The 15,558-nt window shown below is 40.9% G+C and overlaps 2 protein-coding genes across 5 annotated transcripts in view; one reads left to right on the top strand and one right to left on the bottom strand.

Annotated features, from left to right (window-relative positions):
- The window catches only part of LOC118391979 (protein transport protein Sec24D-like), a 28,658-nt gene extending 21,249 nt beyond the window's left edge, over positions 1-7,409 (bottom strand). Inside the window, exons 1-5 of the mRNA XM_035783509.2 lie at positions 7,171-7,409; positions 4,609-4,810; positions 4,118-4,217; positions 3,601-3,734; positions 206-541 (exon numbers count right to left, since the gene is read on the bottom strand). Of these exons, the coding sequence (XP_035639402.1) occupies positions 206-541; positions 3,601-3,734; positions 4,118-4,217; positions 4,609-4,759 (721 nt within the window). The 5' untranslated portion in view covers positions 4,760-4,810; positions 7,171-7,409. The remainder of the gene's footprint in view (positions 1-205; positions 542-3,600; positions 3,735-4,117; positions 4,218-4,608; positions 4,811-7,170) is intronic.
- A 1,114-nt stretch (positions 7,410-8,523) lies between these two features.
- Positions 8,524-15,558, top strand: part of LOC118391980 (synaptopodin-2-like) — a 41,280-nt gene continuing 34,245 nt past the window's right edge. For 3 of the 4 annotated variants that reach the window (XR_008062718.1, XM_035783511.2, XM_035783510.2), the window contains exon 1: positions 8,524-8,761. Coding sequence is in view for 3 of the 4 variants with exons in the window: in XM_035783511.2 (XP_035639404.1) it covers positions 8,654-8,761 (108 nt within the window). In the remaining variant the exon portion in view is untranslated. The remainder of the gene's footprint in view (positions 8,762-15,558) is intronic. The other variant, XM_035783512.2, reaches the window with a different exon arrangement.

The raw sequence follows: 15,558 nt of genomic DNA on the forward strand, positions 1-15,558 counted from the left end.
TCCAAAAGCTATTTGTACACACTACTCACCACCTTCGATAAGATAAGTTTGACTACCACAGTGAGTTACCATAACCTAGATTATTCCTGAAAACCATGTTTTATTCCAGGAATAGGCTTCATCTGGCTCCAGGAAACTGGCCCTATAAATCCATAAAGCTTTGCAGTGATCATCACTGAGCCACAGGTAACTGCGCTTTCTGTACCTTGTGGTTGCTGAGGGTATCCTGGTTGTCCGGCTGCTCCAGGCCCAGGCTGCTGGAAGCCCCCAGAGCCTGGAGGGGGTGGGCCTGGGAAGGGCCTACCCATGCCTCCCATGGGTGGGTGCCCTCCCATAGATGGGTGCCCTCCCAAAGATGGGTGCCCTCCCAAAGATGGGCCAGCTAGGGGTGACTGTGGGGGAGCCATCTGGGGTGAATGGGGGCCCGTAAGTGGGGGGCCCAGGGTTGTTTGTCCCATGGTTGGGGGAGGGGCAGTCTGGAATGGCTGCTGGGCTGGGGGAGAGGTGGGGGGTGCCTGAGGGTTCTGCATGGGCCCTGGACCTGCAGGATAGGTAGGGGAGTGTGAACAACTTTCAACACACTGCATGAACGAAGCCTAACAATAACTTTTTTATTTCACCTTTATTTAACCAGGTAAGCCAGTTGAGAACAAGTTCTCATTAACTGTGAACTGGCTAAGATAAAGCAAAGCAGTGTGACAAAAACAACAGAGTTACAAACAAACCTACAGTCTATAACACAATAGAAAAATATATTTACAGTGTGTGCAAATGTAGAAGAGTAGGGACGTAAGGCAGTAAATAAAACAGGCCATAGAGGCGAAACAATTACAATTTAGCATTAACACTGGAGTGATAGATGTGCAGATGATGATGTGCACATACAGATACTGGGGTGCAAAAGAGCAAGAAGATAAATAACAATATGGGGATGAGGTAGTTGGGTGTGCCATTTACAGTTTGGCTAGTGAGGGAGATAAGTCTCCAGCTTCAGTGATTTTTGCAATTAGTTCCAGTCATTGGCAGCAGAGAACTGGAAGGAAAGGCGGACAAAGTGAGTGTTAGCTTTGGGAATGACCAGTAAAATATACCTGCTGGAGCGCATGCTACGGGCGGGTGTTGCTATGGTGACCAGAGAGCTGAGATTAGGTGGGCCTTTACCTAGCAAAGACTTGAGGATCTGGAGCCAGTGGGTTTGGCGACGAATATGTAACGAGGGCCAGCCAACGAGAGCATACAGGTCGCAGTAATGGGTAGTATATGGGTCTTTGGTGACAAAACGGATGGCACTGTGATACTCTACTCACCAAACTGTATGTAGTCTGTTGGAGGCTATTTTGTAAATGACATCGCCAGAGTCAAGGATCGGTAGGATAATCAGTTTTACGAGGGTGTGTTTGGCAGCATGAGTGAAGGAGGCTTTGTTGCGAAATAGGAAGCTGATTCTAGATTTAATTTTGGATTTGAGATGCTTAATGTGAGTCTGGAAGGAGAGTTTACAGTCCAACCAGACACCTAGGTATCTGTAGTTGTCCACATATTCTAAGTCAGAACCGTCCAGAGTAGTGATGCTAGTCGGGCGGGCAGCAATCGGTTGAAGAGCATGCATTTAGTTCTACTAGCACTTAAAAGCAGTTGGAGGCCACGGAAGGAAAGTTGTTTGGCATTGAAGTTGGTTTGGAGGTTTGTCAACACAGTGTCCAAAGAAGGGCCAGAAGTATACAGAATGGTGTCGTCTGCATAGAGGTGGATCAGAGAATCACCAGCAGCAAGAGCAACAGAGAAAAGAGTCGGCCCGAGAATTGAACTTGACACACCGAACTCTATCTGAGAAGTAGTTGGTGAACCAGGCGACTCAGTCATTTGAGAAACCAAGGCTATTGAGTCTGCAAATAAAAATGCGGTGATTGACAGAGTCGAAAGCCTTGGCTTTTATCGATAGCGGTTATAATATCGTTTAGAATCTTGAGCATGGCTGAGGTGCATCCATGACCAGCTTGGAAACCAGATTGCATAGTGGAGAAGGTACGGTGGGATTCGAAATTGTCTGTGATCTGTTTGTTAACTTGATTTTCAAAGATTTTAGAAAGGCAGGGCAGGATGGATATAGGTCTATAACAGTTTGGGTCTAGAGTGTTTTCCCCTTTGAAGAGGGGGATGACCGCTGCAGCTTTCCAATCTTTGGGGATCTCAGATGATACGAAAGAGAGGTTGAACAAGCTAGTAATAGGGGTTGCAACAATTTCAGCTGATAATTTTAGAAAGAGAGGATCCAGATTGTCTAGCCCAGCTGATTTGTAATGATCCAAATGTTGCATCTTTCAGAACATCAGCTGTCTGGGCTTGGGCAAGTTGCTAACATAGCCGCATGCTAGTTTACCAAAGTTGACAAAGCCATAAATATCTAGACTACCACTAGTAAGAAAAGCTTATTTTCTACTGTTTGGACAACACAGCCGTTTGCTTTTTTAACTTCTTCGAGATAGGGGGCGCTCTTTTAATTTTTGGATAAAAAACATTCCCGTTTTAAACAAGATATTTTGTCACGTAAAGATGCTCGACTATGGATGTAATTGACAGCTTTGGAAAGAAAAAACTCTGACGTTTCCAAAACTGCAAAGATATTATCTGTGAGTGCCCCAGAACTAATGCTACAGGCAAAACCAAGATGACATTTCATACAGGAAATGCCCCAGATTATGAATGTCTCTTTATATGGCTGTGAATGCACCAGGAATGAGCCTGCCCTTTCTGTCGTTTCCCCAAGGTGTCTGCAGCATTGTGAAGTATTTGTAGGCATATCATTGGAAGATTGACCATAAGAGACTACATTTACCAGGTGTCTGCCCGGTGTCCCGCGTAGAAATTATTGCGTAATCTATAGGTCCATGCGCGTTCCATTTCTTCAGAGAAGAAACTAAACTGCCACGAATGATTTATCATCAATAGATATGTGAAAAACACCTTGAGGTTTGATTCTAAACAACGTTTGCCATGTTTCTGTCGATATTATGGAGTTAATTTGGAAAAAAGTTAGCGTTGTAATGACTTAATTTTCGTTTTTTTTCTTACCCAAACGTGATGAAGAAAACGGAGCGATTTGTCTACACAAATAATATTTTTGTAAAAACTGAACATTTGCTATCTAACTGAGTCTCTCCTCATTGAAAACATCTGAAGTTCTTCAAAGGTAAATGATTTTATTTGAATGATTTTCTTGTTTTTGTGAAAATGTTGCATGCTGAATGCCAGGCTTAATGCTATGCTAGGCTATCAATACTGTTACACAAATGCTTGTTTAGCTATGGTTCAAAAGCATATTTTGAAAATCTGAGATGACAGTGTTGTTAACAAAAGGCTAAGCTTGAGAGCTAATATATTTATTTAATTTCATTTGCGATTTTCATGAACAGTTAACGTTGCGTTATGCTAATGAGCTTGAGGCTGTATTCACGATCCCGGATCCGGGATGGCTAGAATCAAGAGGTTTTAACTTGTTTGAAGGTTGCTTTGCATCTTTTTTACTTTCTGAAGTGGATGCCACCCCCCTAACCATTCCCAATACAACAATCTTGAGTTCTACAAACAGTGATTAATTACCATATCCGAGGTTCATGGAACCCATCTGATTGGTGAGCTGCTGTGCTGGGGCCTGGGGGGCTATGGTGTGGTAGGGGGAATTAGGGGGGTGTCCATACGGAGAGGCGGCAGCAGCAGCAGGAGGGGCAGGGTACCTGGAGGACAGTAAACAAAGAGCTAAATATTATCTGTTCCAACAGACGAAATAAATATTGAGTCCATTTACCTATTAGTGGACTTGAAGAAAATGGAAGGAATGCACTAAGAGTATTGGGATGAAGCCATGGTTGCCTTTCAATTCTTGACCCTTTTACCCAAAGTGTGCACTTGCTCCCTCCCACTCATTGGTTGAAGCAATGACATGGTGTTAACATGGGCTAGAGGGTGTTTCTACCATTGGTATTACACCATTCCATTTCCATTTAATACAATTCCATTAGGTGGATAGATCAAGTGCATACTTCAAGAAGGGTAGAATTCGACCATTAGAACATTATTGTGGTAAATGGACTCTGCTCGGTGGAGTAAGCTCTGTTACCTTTGAGGGTGAGATCCATTCTGCTGAATGTTTGAGCCATACTGGCTGGAGACCTCTGGTGGAGGCATGCCAGAGGGGGATGACACAGGCTTCATCAAACCTGGAAGGTAAAAAAATCATCTTATGGTCAGACAATATATACACAAAGTATGCACCTGAGCAAAATGTCTCATCTAAATGCTGTGCCAATAGCATTGCTGTCCACAAGGCATCCTCTTGCAGTCACACATTACATACACAGTACAGTATACACGGGCAAACCTTCTAAATGACGAGGTGATAGTATGGCCGAGCAACAGAAATGCATATCCCTAGGCTTACATTTTGTCATTTCAATTGGAAGCTGCATTGCTTGAATCATGAACAAACAATTGCTCCTGGACTAATAAAGAATTGCACACATCCCAAATGACAAGATCAGACTGGTTGGATGAAAAGCTAAACAGAAGATTTTACAGGAGGAATGAGAGACCAAAGGAACATGGCTTAACCTGTTGGTGGGGCTGGGAATGACTGAGGTTGTCCCCCATAATGTCCATAGAGGGGCTGGGCAGGCGAACTCCCAAACCCAGCTGGGTAGCCCCCCATCCCAGGCTGGGCCTGGGAGTATGGAGGCGTGGCAACATAACCCTGCTGACTCATCCTAAATGCTGTTACGGTCTTCTCATTCCAAATTGGCAGAGATCCAAGAACCTGCAAAGACAGAAGCAAGGAATTTTGTTTTCTGAGGATGCAGTTTATTTACGGCAGGCTAGACTTGAAGGGCCAAGAAAATGTTGCTTGAAGTTAAAACTGAGATTAAAAAAGCTCTAATTCACAGAATTTCACCAACCACAGCATTTAGAAACAACTGACACTGCACATGGGAACATTTTTCCCCACACTTGACAGGTTCGTGGTCTTCAGTAGTTTCCCCCCCCACACCCAACATCAGTATTTTCCTACAGTACAAAGTAAATATGTGGTATTCTCCACTAGGCAACGCAAACAAGCAATATTTGACCTCAAGACAACAAGACCCAAGCGCATTGGACCGTTGGAGATAAGGTCCCATCGTCATTGTCTAATCTACAAGTGACTATACTTATGTCAGTTTCCTGCAACAATGCTCCTAAAATAAGACGTCTTATTTTCTCAAGATGAATATATGTGATAACATTTGACAATTGGTTCATGATGACATACCTAGGTGTCTGGCTAGACTGTAAACTCTCCTTCCAGACTCACATCAAACATCTCCAATCGAAAATCAAATCAAGAGTCGGCGTTCTATTCCACAACAAAGCCTCCTTCACTCACGCCGCCAAACTTACCCTAGTAAAACTGACTATCCTACCGATCCTCGACTTCGGCGATGCCATCTACAAAATTTCCTCCAACACTCTACTCAGCAAACTGGATGCAGTTTATCACAGTGCCATCCGTTTTGTCACTAATGCACCTTATACCACCCACCACTGCGACTTGTACGCTCTAGTCGACTGGCCCTCGCTACATATTCGTCGCCAGACCCACTGGCTCCAGGTCATCTACAAGTCCATGCTAGGTAAAGCTCCGCCTTATCTCAGTTCACTGGTCACAATGGCAACACCCATCCGTAGCACGCGCTCCAGCAGGTGTATCTAACTGATCATCCCTAAAGCCAACACCTCATTTGGCCGCCTTTCGTTCCAGTTCTCTGCTGCCTGTGACTGGAACGAATTGCAAAAAAAAACAAAAAAAAAGCAGAAGTTGGAGACTTATCTCCCTCACCAACTTCAAACATCTGCTATCTGAGCAGCTAACTGATCGCTGCAGCTGTACATAGTCTATCGGCAAATAGCCCACCCATTTTTACCTACCTCATCCCCATACTGTTTTTATTTATTTACTTTTCTGCTCTTTTGCACACCAATATTTCTACCTGTACATGACCATCTGATCATTTATCACTCCAGTGCTAATCTGCAAAATTGTAATTATTCGCCTACCTCATGCCTTTTGCACACAATGTATATAGACTCCACTTTTTTTTGTTCCTATTGTGTGATTGACTTGTTAATTGTTTACTCCATGTGTAACTCTGTGTTGTCTGCTCACACTGCTATGCTTTATCTTGGCCAGGTCGCAGTTGCAAATGAGAACTTGTTCTCAACTAGCCTACCTGGTTAAATAAAGGTGAAATAAAAATAAATAATAAATAAAAAATATTGGAGCAGAAATTGTAGGCTATTGATATCTTTAGCTGTTCAAAATTATTCACGTGCAGTGTTGGTGAAATCATTCTTGAGCAATAGGTCTTTCAATAAGGCCAACGGTTATAAATACATAGACCTAAATACATTTGTCACCTTCTGCAAAATAGTATGCTATATTGTTCTCCCTTGTAAGCAAATTATTGTTCTCCCTTGTAAACTATTCTTTATATTTTAATCTCACAGTAAAGTTGACATTTTCTCCATTTTAGAACCAACTAAGCTTGACTTGATGAACTTCCACACTATAGCCTATAGAGTTGTCACATCTCGCTCAATTAAGGCCACATAAACAGCTGTCTCACATTGACAACTCCGTTCTCGACTCGTAGACAATCAAATACAAAAGTGAATAAAAATACATGTAAAAAGTCCATAAATTAAGATAGAAATATCAAGAGACAGTCATAGCAAAAAAAAAAAATGTAAGACGAGTCCTTCAGCCACTACCCAGAATTGCCACGTCAAAGACCGTTATTTTCGACACAAATCTTAGCATCGCTAACCTAGGAAACGTTAGTCTACCATTTAGTTACAACAAGACTGACACCGATATTTATCAACTGCAAGAAAATATAGCTGTTGTTTGCAGCACCCGCATCAATATCCATCTATCCAGCGCACAACATGCGTTTCTGATAGGCGCAGTGTACGTTATTTACAAATAGATACATTGTTGTTCATACACGGAAATGTCTACATGTGAAACTAAGTTTGCGTCACGGAGAAAGCATTCGTTTAAACACATGCATTTCAATAGACCATATGATAAAATACCCTCTTACAAATCCCTTTAGGCTTTTCTGTACAATTATTTACCTGTATTCTGGCGAGTATCTGCCGAGTCTTCTACTCTGAATTCCTGATCGTGAAAGCGGAGTGCCACGTCAAACTCCAACACAGCACCGGTCCCTATGCCATGTTTTCTCTAGTTACCCCAGCCACAAAGTCAGAATCGCCGATATCGTAAACATCCATGAAAACAAATATCTGCTTTAAAAAAGAAATAAAGCTAGGGTGCGGCATAAGACTAGCAGTGTGGTTAAGGTTAGGGTTAGGTTAATAATCACATTTAAAGAAAATACATTTTAGAAATAGGCGGGGTTTATGACTTTGTGGCTGTGTTAACTTAGTGACGACCCCCATGTATCGCGCTGTAGTTCTCAGTGGTGCGTGCGCATGCGCCAATTTGTGGGAAACCCTACAGGTCAGCATAGAGGATTTTTTATTTATTTTTTATTTCACCTTTATTTAACCAGGGAGTTTAATGCTACGCCGATTGCGTAGCATTAAACTCTTCAAGGCCCAGTAAATTGTGCAGTTCTGATTTGACAGTTAGTCCTATAGCTATGGCATAAGGTAGGCTAAATGTAAACTATGAAGGAAGATGGGTAGACCCATTGCTTTCATGTTTCATTCACTATGCAGTAGTAGGTAGATATCCACTGTCACATGACCTTAAAAGGTGTATATAATTGAGACCAAACCAGATCGTACATATATATTAATTAGTCTCAGCAGGCTAGATCTACAAAATTCCAGATTTTGTTAAGATTATTTATAATGTGAAACCAACGTTTACACAGTCAATCAGCAATTGATTTCAATTGTTTAATCTCTGCATAATTGTTGGCTATATGCGACTGTAGTGTGTTCATTCACTTTCTAGTATTCGTTTAGGCCTGCGTATGCTCAAGACAAATTCCCTACCAGTGAATTAAGTTTATATTATATATCGCCATGGGTTAGTCCATTGTGTTAAATTCTATAGGTGTGGCCAAACGGAAAAGAGTACAGTCAATATCCTTGGCACCTCACATGCCCATACTCGACTAAATTGACCGCGGGCCACTTACAGAGAACGTCATGAGAGAGGCTATTCAAATGTACAATGCAATTAATCAATAAATGTATAGGGATAAACAATACCAATTAAATAACTTTCAACCAATATTCTACTTAGGCCAACAAACCAACTTGTCTAGAAAACCAGGCAGCATAATCGCTACATTGAGATATCAGAGCTCATTATTATTGTAACGACACTGTATGAAAAGTCAACCCCGACTCAGTTGTGGCCCCATACAAACGCTGCTACAAGACTTTCTCTCGAGCGCACCACTTGATTCGCGCGCGGGCGGGTCCATATGTAATGACGTTTCAGAGCGGGCTGGACTCTGCATAACGTGCAGATGATGGGAATTATACTGCACTGTGCTGCTCTTGGTTTCATAGAGCCCTGTTGGTCCAACTCCGGACAATTTGATGATAGCGGTTTTGGTGGGAGCCTGTTGCGTGTGGCATGGGCACTGGGGATTATATCTGTGTTACGGTGCACGGAGGCGCGCCCTGGGGCTTCAGTCTCCGCGAGGGAGAGGGGGATGACTACCGGCGTTTGCAGGTTTATCAGGTAGAAACATCATTCGTTTGAAGTATGTTGTTTGTTAATTGTTTATGCTTTTGGAGTTGCCGAGTTTTAACAGACTACTGGAGCCTTCATCAACTTTATGCTGTGTCGCACTGCGGGTTTGTTTCGTCTCGCTTTTATTTGTGGAATTGTTGTATTGAATCATGAAAAGAGTTCATTTACATGTCATATACAGTGTGGCTTTAGGAACGTGGTTATGTCAAACAGTGTTTGAAACTCAATTTTCAAAAGAGGATGTCATCTATGTTACAGTACCATTCTGATTTGGCTGGTATGCTAGTGCATCCAGACGAACAGTAGTTTATAATTGTTACCAGCTGGAATAATGGTGCCTTTCACAATGGCATAACAGTCTTGGTGAGAATTTGTGGCCAACTAGTTATATTCTCCTCATGTTTAGAGGAACAGTGGCGATTTGGAAATTAATTCACTAGCTGCGCTGGAAATGTAGCCTATTTGATGGGAAGATGATGAGGCAGATATATGAATGCTTTTGCTCTTTAGGGTTAAGGTTCTATATATTCTATGGTTAAACTTTTATTTGGGAAAATGCTATCAGCTTGTTTGTTTGGAACAGGCAGAATTCCCCATTTGCTGGTGTGTCGGAGATGTTTTGTGCGTAGGATTCTTGGAGACCCTTATATGGTCAGAGCTCGAGGGCTGCAGCGATCCTTTATCACAAGTGAAGATTTCAGCAAGAATCTAAACACGCGCTCGAGCTGTGGAAAGGAGAGAGACCGTTGCTATGCGCTGCGAGCGTACCTCCAGAGGTCACGGAGTGGTACCAATTTAAACAACAACAAGAGAAAGAAGGAAAGCTGTTGAACGGGACATATTATTCAGATTCAGATTTATCTTGTTTAATTGAAGATTATAATTTAAGACTAATAGGCCTAATTGCGCAGCCAACCACTTGTTGATTCATTTAGTATTGTAGGCATAATCTGTATTACTGGCAACACAATATTAGGCATTACTGGCTACACATTACTGCTTTTAAGCAATTGCCTTCACTTGACTTAAAGTTCACTTAGGTGGAAGTGATATATGGGCATCCCAATAAAAAAATCCTGAGCCAATACATATTTGAATACTTCATGAAATACTAAATACTTGGGGTTCCTGAACTTTGTGGAAGTACTTCCACCTAAGTAAAATTTTAAGTGGGCCCACAACACTGACCCAAACCTCACTTGTAGCCATTTGCTGTGTTTTAGGACAATTTTAGTCATTACAGTGCCTTCAGAATGTATTCACACCATTTGACTTTTTTCACATTTTCTTGTGTTACAAATTGGGATTAAAATTGTTTTAATTGTTTTTTTCCAATGATCTATACAACAAATACTCAAATGTCAAAGTGGAAGATGAATGAAAAAAAGATGATCTTCATTAGATAAGTATTCAACCTCTTGATTCAATACATGTTTGAGTCACCTTTGGCAACGATTACACCTGTGAGACTTTTTGGGTAAATCTCTAAGAGTTTTGCACATCTGGATTGCACAATATTTGCACATTATTATTTTTTTAAACTCATCAAGCTAAGTTAGCTTGGTTGTTGATCATTGGTAGACAGCCATTTTCAAGGCTTGCCATTGATTTAAATCAATTTAAGGAGAAATTGTAACTCGGTCACTCAGAAACATTCAGTGTCATCTTGGTAAGATATTTGGCCTTTTGTTTTAGGTTATTATCCTGCTGAAAGGAACATTTTGTCTCCCAGTGTCTGTTGGAAAGCAGACTGAACCAGGTTTTCCTCTAGGATTTTGCCAGTGCTTAGCTCTACTCCTTTTCTTTTAATAAAAAAAACTCCCTAGTCCTTGTCGATGACAAGCATACCCATAACATGATGCAGCCACCCCCATGCTTGAAAATATAAAGAATGGTACTCAGTGATGTGTTGGATTTGCCTCAAACATAATGCATTGTATTCAGAAAAAAAATTCTTAGCCACATTTTTGCAGTATTACTTTAGTGCCTTATTACAAAAAGGATGAGTGTTTTGGAATATTTTTGATTCTGTACAGACTTCCTTCTTTTCACTCTGTCATTTAGTTTAGTATTGTGGAGTGTTGTTGAGCCATTCTGTTTTCTCCTATCACAGCCATTCAACTTTGTAACTGGAACTCCAGGAAACGATGGACCAAATATTGAAGAATTTATGGTCAATTTTTTGACAGACGTTGAAACTCAGTGCTTTGTAACTTGCTTTGTAATCAACCCTAAATTGTGGTTTCCCAGTCACAGATTAAGCCTAGTCCTGGTCTAAAAAGCATGCTTAAATGGAGAATCTTCATTGAAAGTGCTTTTTAGTCCAGGACTAGGCCTAATCTGTGTCTGGGAAACCGTCCCTGAGGCTGTTAGCAAAGTTATTCATCATGAGTGCATGGTAAGTTACTCATCATGAGAGGATAGTTTACTGAAGCACCTCCACTCTTATCTACAGCATAGTGTAGACTACACAGCATTTCATAGATGGTATAATTCATTTTTACTGCAGTGGGCTAAATCAGGGTCACACAGTGTTTCTTGGTAGTCTTAAATCTACTTTGAAACAAAAGTACACTCCTCACACACATGGTAATGGGCTTAAAAAAGACACCTGTATCATGTCAGATATAGAGTTGAAATGTATTCAATTTTGAGTTTGCATCCCAATAGTACACTTTTTATACATCACAGAAGACTGAAATATAACAAAACCGTTTGACATAGAAACACCAGGTTTTTAAAAATAATATCGGTTAATTATGAAATTATGGAAATATAAATAATATTCCACCCATGAGGTCACTAGGTCATTTGACTGCAGGAAAAGTCTACTTAGAATCTCATAATGACATTTTAAAAGAGCTGTCCACTGCCTGTATTAATAATGCTCCCTTTGAGCACCAATATGATCTCTTCCACCTCTACTACATTTTTATTTGCTTTGCCAATACCTTTTAATTTACATGATACCATGTGAAAAGCATAACCTCAAGCCTGACTGAAATAGCCCAAACTGCTCCACTAGAATGGTGACCCTTGAACGGCCGGACCTACCTATTGGGGCTTGCTCTCTCTGCTGTCTCTTGTAGTCCACGATCAGCTCGTTTTGTAGACATTTGGAGAGAGGGTATTTTCCTGGTACCACACCGCCAAGGCACTCACCTCCTCCTGTTGGCTGACTTGTCGTTGTTGGTAATCAGGGTTATCACTGTTGTCATCAGCAAACTTGATGATTGTCTAAATAGAACTAAACAGTATTGCAGTGTTTACAGTGTTGGGGAGTAGTGAACTGCATGTACAGTAGTTAAACTAGTAATAAAACTATATTTTTTAGTAGCTTGGTGGTAGTTGAACCAAATTCCAGTCTTGGTAGTGTTTTCAGTTGTTAAATATGTTTTTGCCATGTAGCGGTTTAGCTAACTATTGAACTACACACCATTTGTTTTTGCAAAAATAAGTAGACAAGAAATTCCTTTCTTTTCCAGCATCAGACCTGCCTAATTCTCACTTGAAACTTAGGTTTTTGTGTTTTATTAAACTACACATTCTGTTAACATCCGACTCCATAGTGATCTGTTCTTGCAGTCATGTTTCTTAACTTAGCACTTTGTTTTTGTAAGATTGTACCATCTATAACCTAAAAGGGTCATTTGGCTGTCCCCATTGGAGAACTCTTTGAAGAACCCTTTTGGGTCCAGGTAGAACTCTTTTGGGTTCCAAGAGTAGAAGAGGCAGAACCCTTTTGGGTTTCTTTTGGGTCCATGTAGAACCCTTTTTTCGAAGAGTGTAGTCTGACATTTTAGATATGATAATTTTCCACGAATTAGTTTGAATGTAGTTAACTACCTTCAGAGTAATTTTTGCAAAGTAAACTATATTTTTCTTAAGAATAACTTTAACTTGTTGCAGTATGAAGTAATTGGTAGCTTGGTAAACTGCACTGAACAAAAATATAAATGCAACAATTTCAAAGATTTTACAGAGTTACAGTTCATATAAGGAAATCAGTCAATTGAAATCAATTATAGGCCCTAATCTATGGATTTCACATGACTGGGAATACAGATATGTTGGTCACAGATAAACCCCTCCCCCCCAAAAAAAAGCCAGTATCTGGAGTGACTATGATTTGCCTCATGCAGCACAATACATCTCCTTCACATAGAGTTGATCAGGCTGTTGATTGTGGCCTGTGGAATGTTGTCCCACTCCTCTTCAGTGGCTGTGCGAAATTGCTGGATATTGGCGTGAGCTGGAACATGCTGTCATGCACGTTGATCCAGCGCATACCAAACATGCTCAATCAGTGACATGTTTGTTGAGTATGCAGGCCATGGCAGAACTGGGCCGTGCATTATCATGCTGAAACATGAGTTGATGATGGCAGATGAATGGCATGACAATGGGCCTCAGGATCTCGTCACAGTAATTCTGTGCATTCAAATTCCCATTGATAAAATCCAATTGTGTTCGTTGTCCGTAATTTATGCCTGACCATAGCACAACCCCACCATGGGGCACTCTGTTCACAACTGCAGTCAGGTCAAGACCCTGGTGAAGATGACGAGCACACAGGTGAGCTTCCCTGAGACAGTTTCTGACAGTTTGTGCAAACATTATTTGGTTGTGCAAACCACAGCTTCATCAGCTGTCTGGGTGGTAGGTCTCAGACGATCCTGCAGGTGAAGAAGCCGGATGTGGAGGTCCTGAGCTGGCGTGGTTACATGTGGTCTGCAATTGAGGCCGGTTGGACGTACTGCCAAATTCTCTAAAATGACGTTGCAGGCGGCTTATGGTAGAAAAAATTACATTACATTCTCTGGCAACAGCTGTAGTGGACAATCTTGCAGTCAGCATGCCAATTGCACACTCCCTCAAAACTTGAGACATCTGTGGCATTGTGTTGTGGGACAAAAGTACAACTTTTAGAGTGGCCTTTTATTGTCCCCAGCACAGAGTGCACCTGTGTAATGAGCATGCTGTTTAATCAGCTTCTTGAAATGTCACACCAGTCAGGTGAATGGATTATCTTGGCAAAGGAGAAATGCTCACTAACAGGGATGTAAACAAATTTGTGCACAACTTTTGAGAGAAATAAGCTTTTGTGCGCATGGAACATTTCTGGGATATTTTATTTCAGCTCATGAAACCAACACTTTACATGTTGCGTTCATATTTTTGTTCAGTTTATATTTTCAGTGTAGCTTGCCTGACAGGATGCTCTCAATTGTGCATCTGTAAAAGTACGTGAGGGATTTAGGTGCCAAGATGCATATATTTGGCTATTTTGAAAATGTTTGCTTTTTGTGTCATACAATTTCAACTGAAGTCATCTTTCATTCTATTACTTTATGTTGACAATCAATTGATTTAGTTAATTTATTTGGGACATTGACAAACAAGTAACAACTTTGACATGTAAAAAATGACACTGATGCTGTATTATATCATCCATGAGAAGCGTCACTCATCCACAGCCACTCCAGTAAGGTAAATCTATAAATAATTCAACCAACTGGATTTCAATTTTTAGACAAATAAAGTCTTGCTCTAAACCTTGTTATTGGCACAACTGGGGAACATGTTGACATTCCAAAAAATACTTAAGCACGGCAGCTGTGAAAGAGGCCTTTCTAATGTAGCGTAGGGAATAAGGGGAAATGTAAATTAAATTAAAGGTGAATTACATTTGTAGGGAAATGCACCCCTCCCCCGACCCCCCCACTCTACAAGTGACTCTTCAGTCTTCAAAGTGTTTTGTACATGACATCCTCATTGAACTAATTATATGATTTGTCGAACAAGTATCATTCTCCTGCAGAATTTTAGGGTGCTAAGCTCCTAAAGAGGGTCCCTCCACAGTCTGAGCACATTGTTCTATAAGTACTGTGTGAATGTCTTCAGCTTAGCTGTAAGAATGTTGCCTGTGTTGATGTCAAATGTCAATAGAAGACGTCTCTTGCTAGTCTACGCCTCAGTCGAGGATATCTGAAGAGTGACCTCATCCTAACAGAAAGTCATCTGGAAGACATAACTTTTAGCTTGTCTCAATACTTTTTGAGGGGGGTTGGGCCGGGGGCGGGTCAAGAGCTGTAAAAGTTTAAAAAGCTAACATACCAAGATTATGAGAAATACTCCACTGTCAGAGGTAGGGTACTTTCATATCTGATTAGTTGGAGTTATTCAAAGCTTCTGTTGGATTAGGTGTGAGCAGGGCTCCCTCTCCAAGGAGAAAGTGATTGTTCAATGTACTGACATGCAGTAGATCACAGTGTGAGGGGGTCTCTCTACACTCTCAAGAGGCAGTTTTCCATATATGGGAAGTTATTTTGTAAGTTTTGGGAGTCCTGGCTTGAGAACAAAGTTGGTGAAGTCACAACCCACTGATTTTTTTTGTTTTTTTAAAGGTGCAGAAACTCTTTAGTGTGACTGAAAGGCAGCCACATTTCTGTAAGTGGAGGATACTTATTTGTAACACTTTATTTGGCTAGTCCTAAGTAGATGGTTTGTCGATGTTCAGTGGATAGATGTTCAATAATTGTCAACAACATTTCAACTAATTATCCAAATCAAATTAAACTGTATTTGTCACGTGCCGGATACAACAGGTTTACCGGGAAATACGTACTTACAAGCCCTTAACCAACAGTGCAGTTCAAGAAAGAGTTCAGAAAATATTTACCAAATAAACTGAAGTAAAAATAATAAAAAGTAACACAATAAAATAACAATAACAAGGCTATATACAGAGTCAATGTGTGGGGGTACAGGTTAGTCAAGGTCAT

This window comes from Oncorhynchus keta, chromosome 13 (assembly GCF_023373465.1).
Source record: "Oncorhynchus keta strain PuntledgeMale-10-30-2019 chromosome 13, Oket_V2, whole genome shotgun sequence".
In the NCBI taxonomy this organism is placed as follows: Eukaryota; Metazoa; Chordata; class Actinopteri; order Salmoniformes; family Salmonidae; genus Oncorhynchus; species Oncorhynchus keta.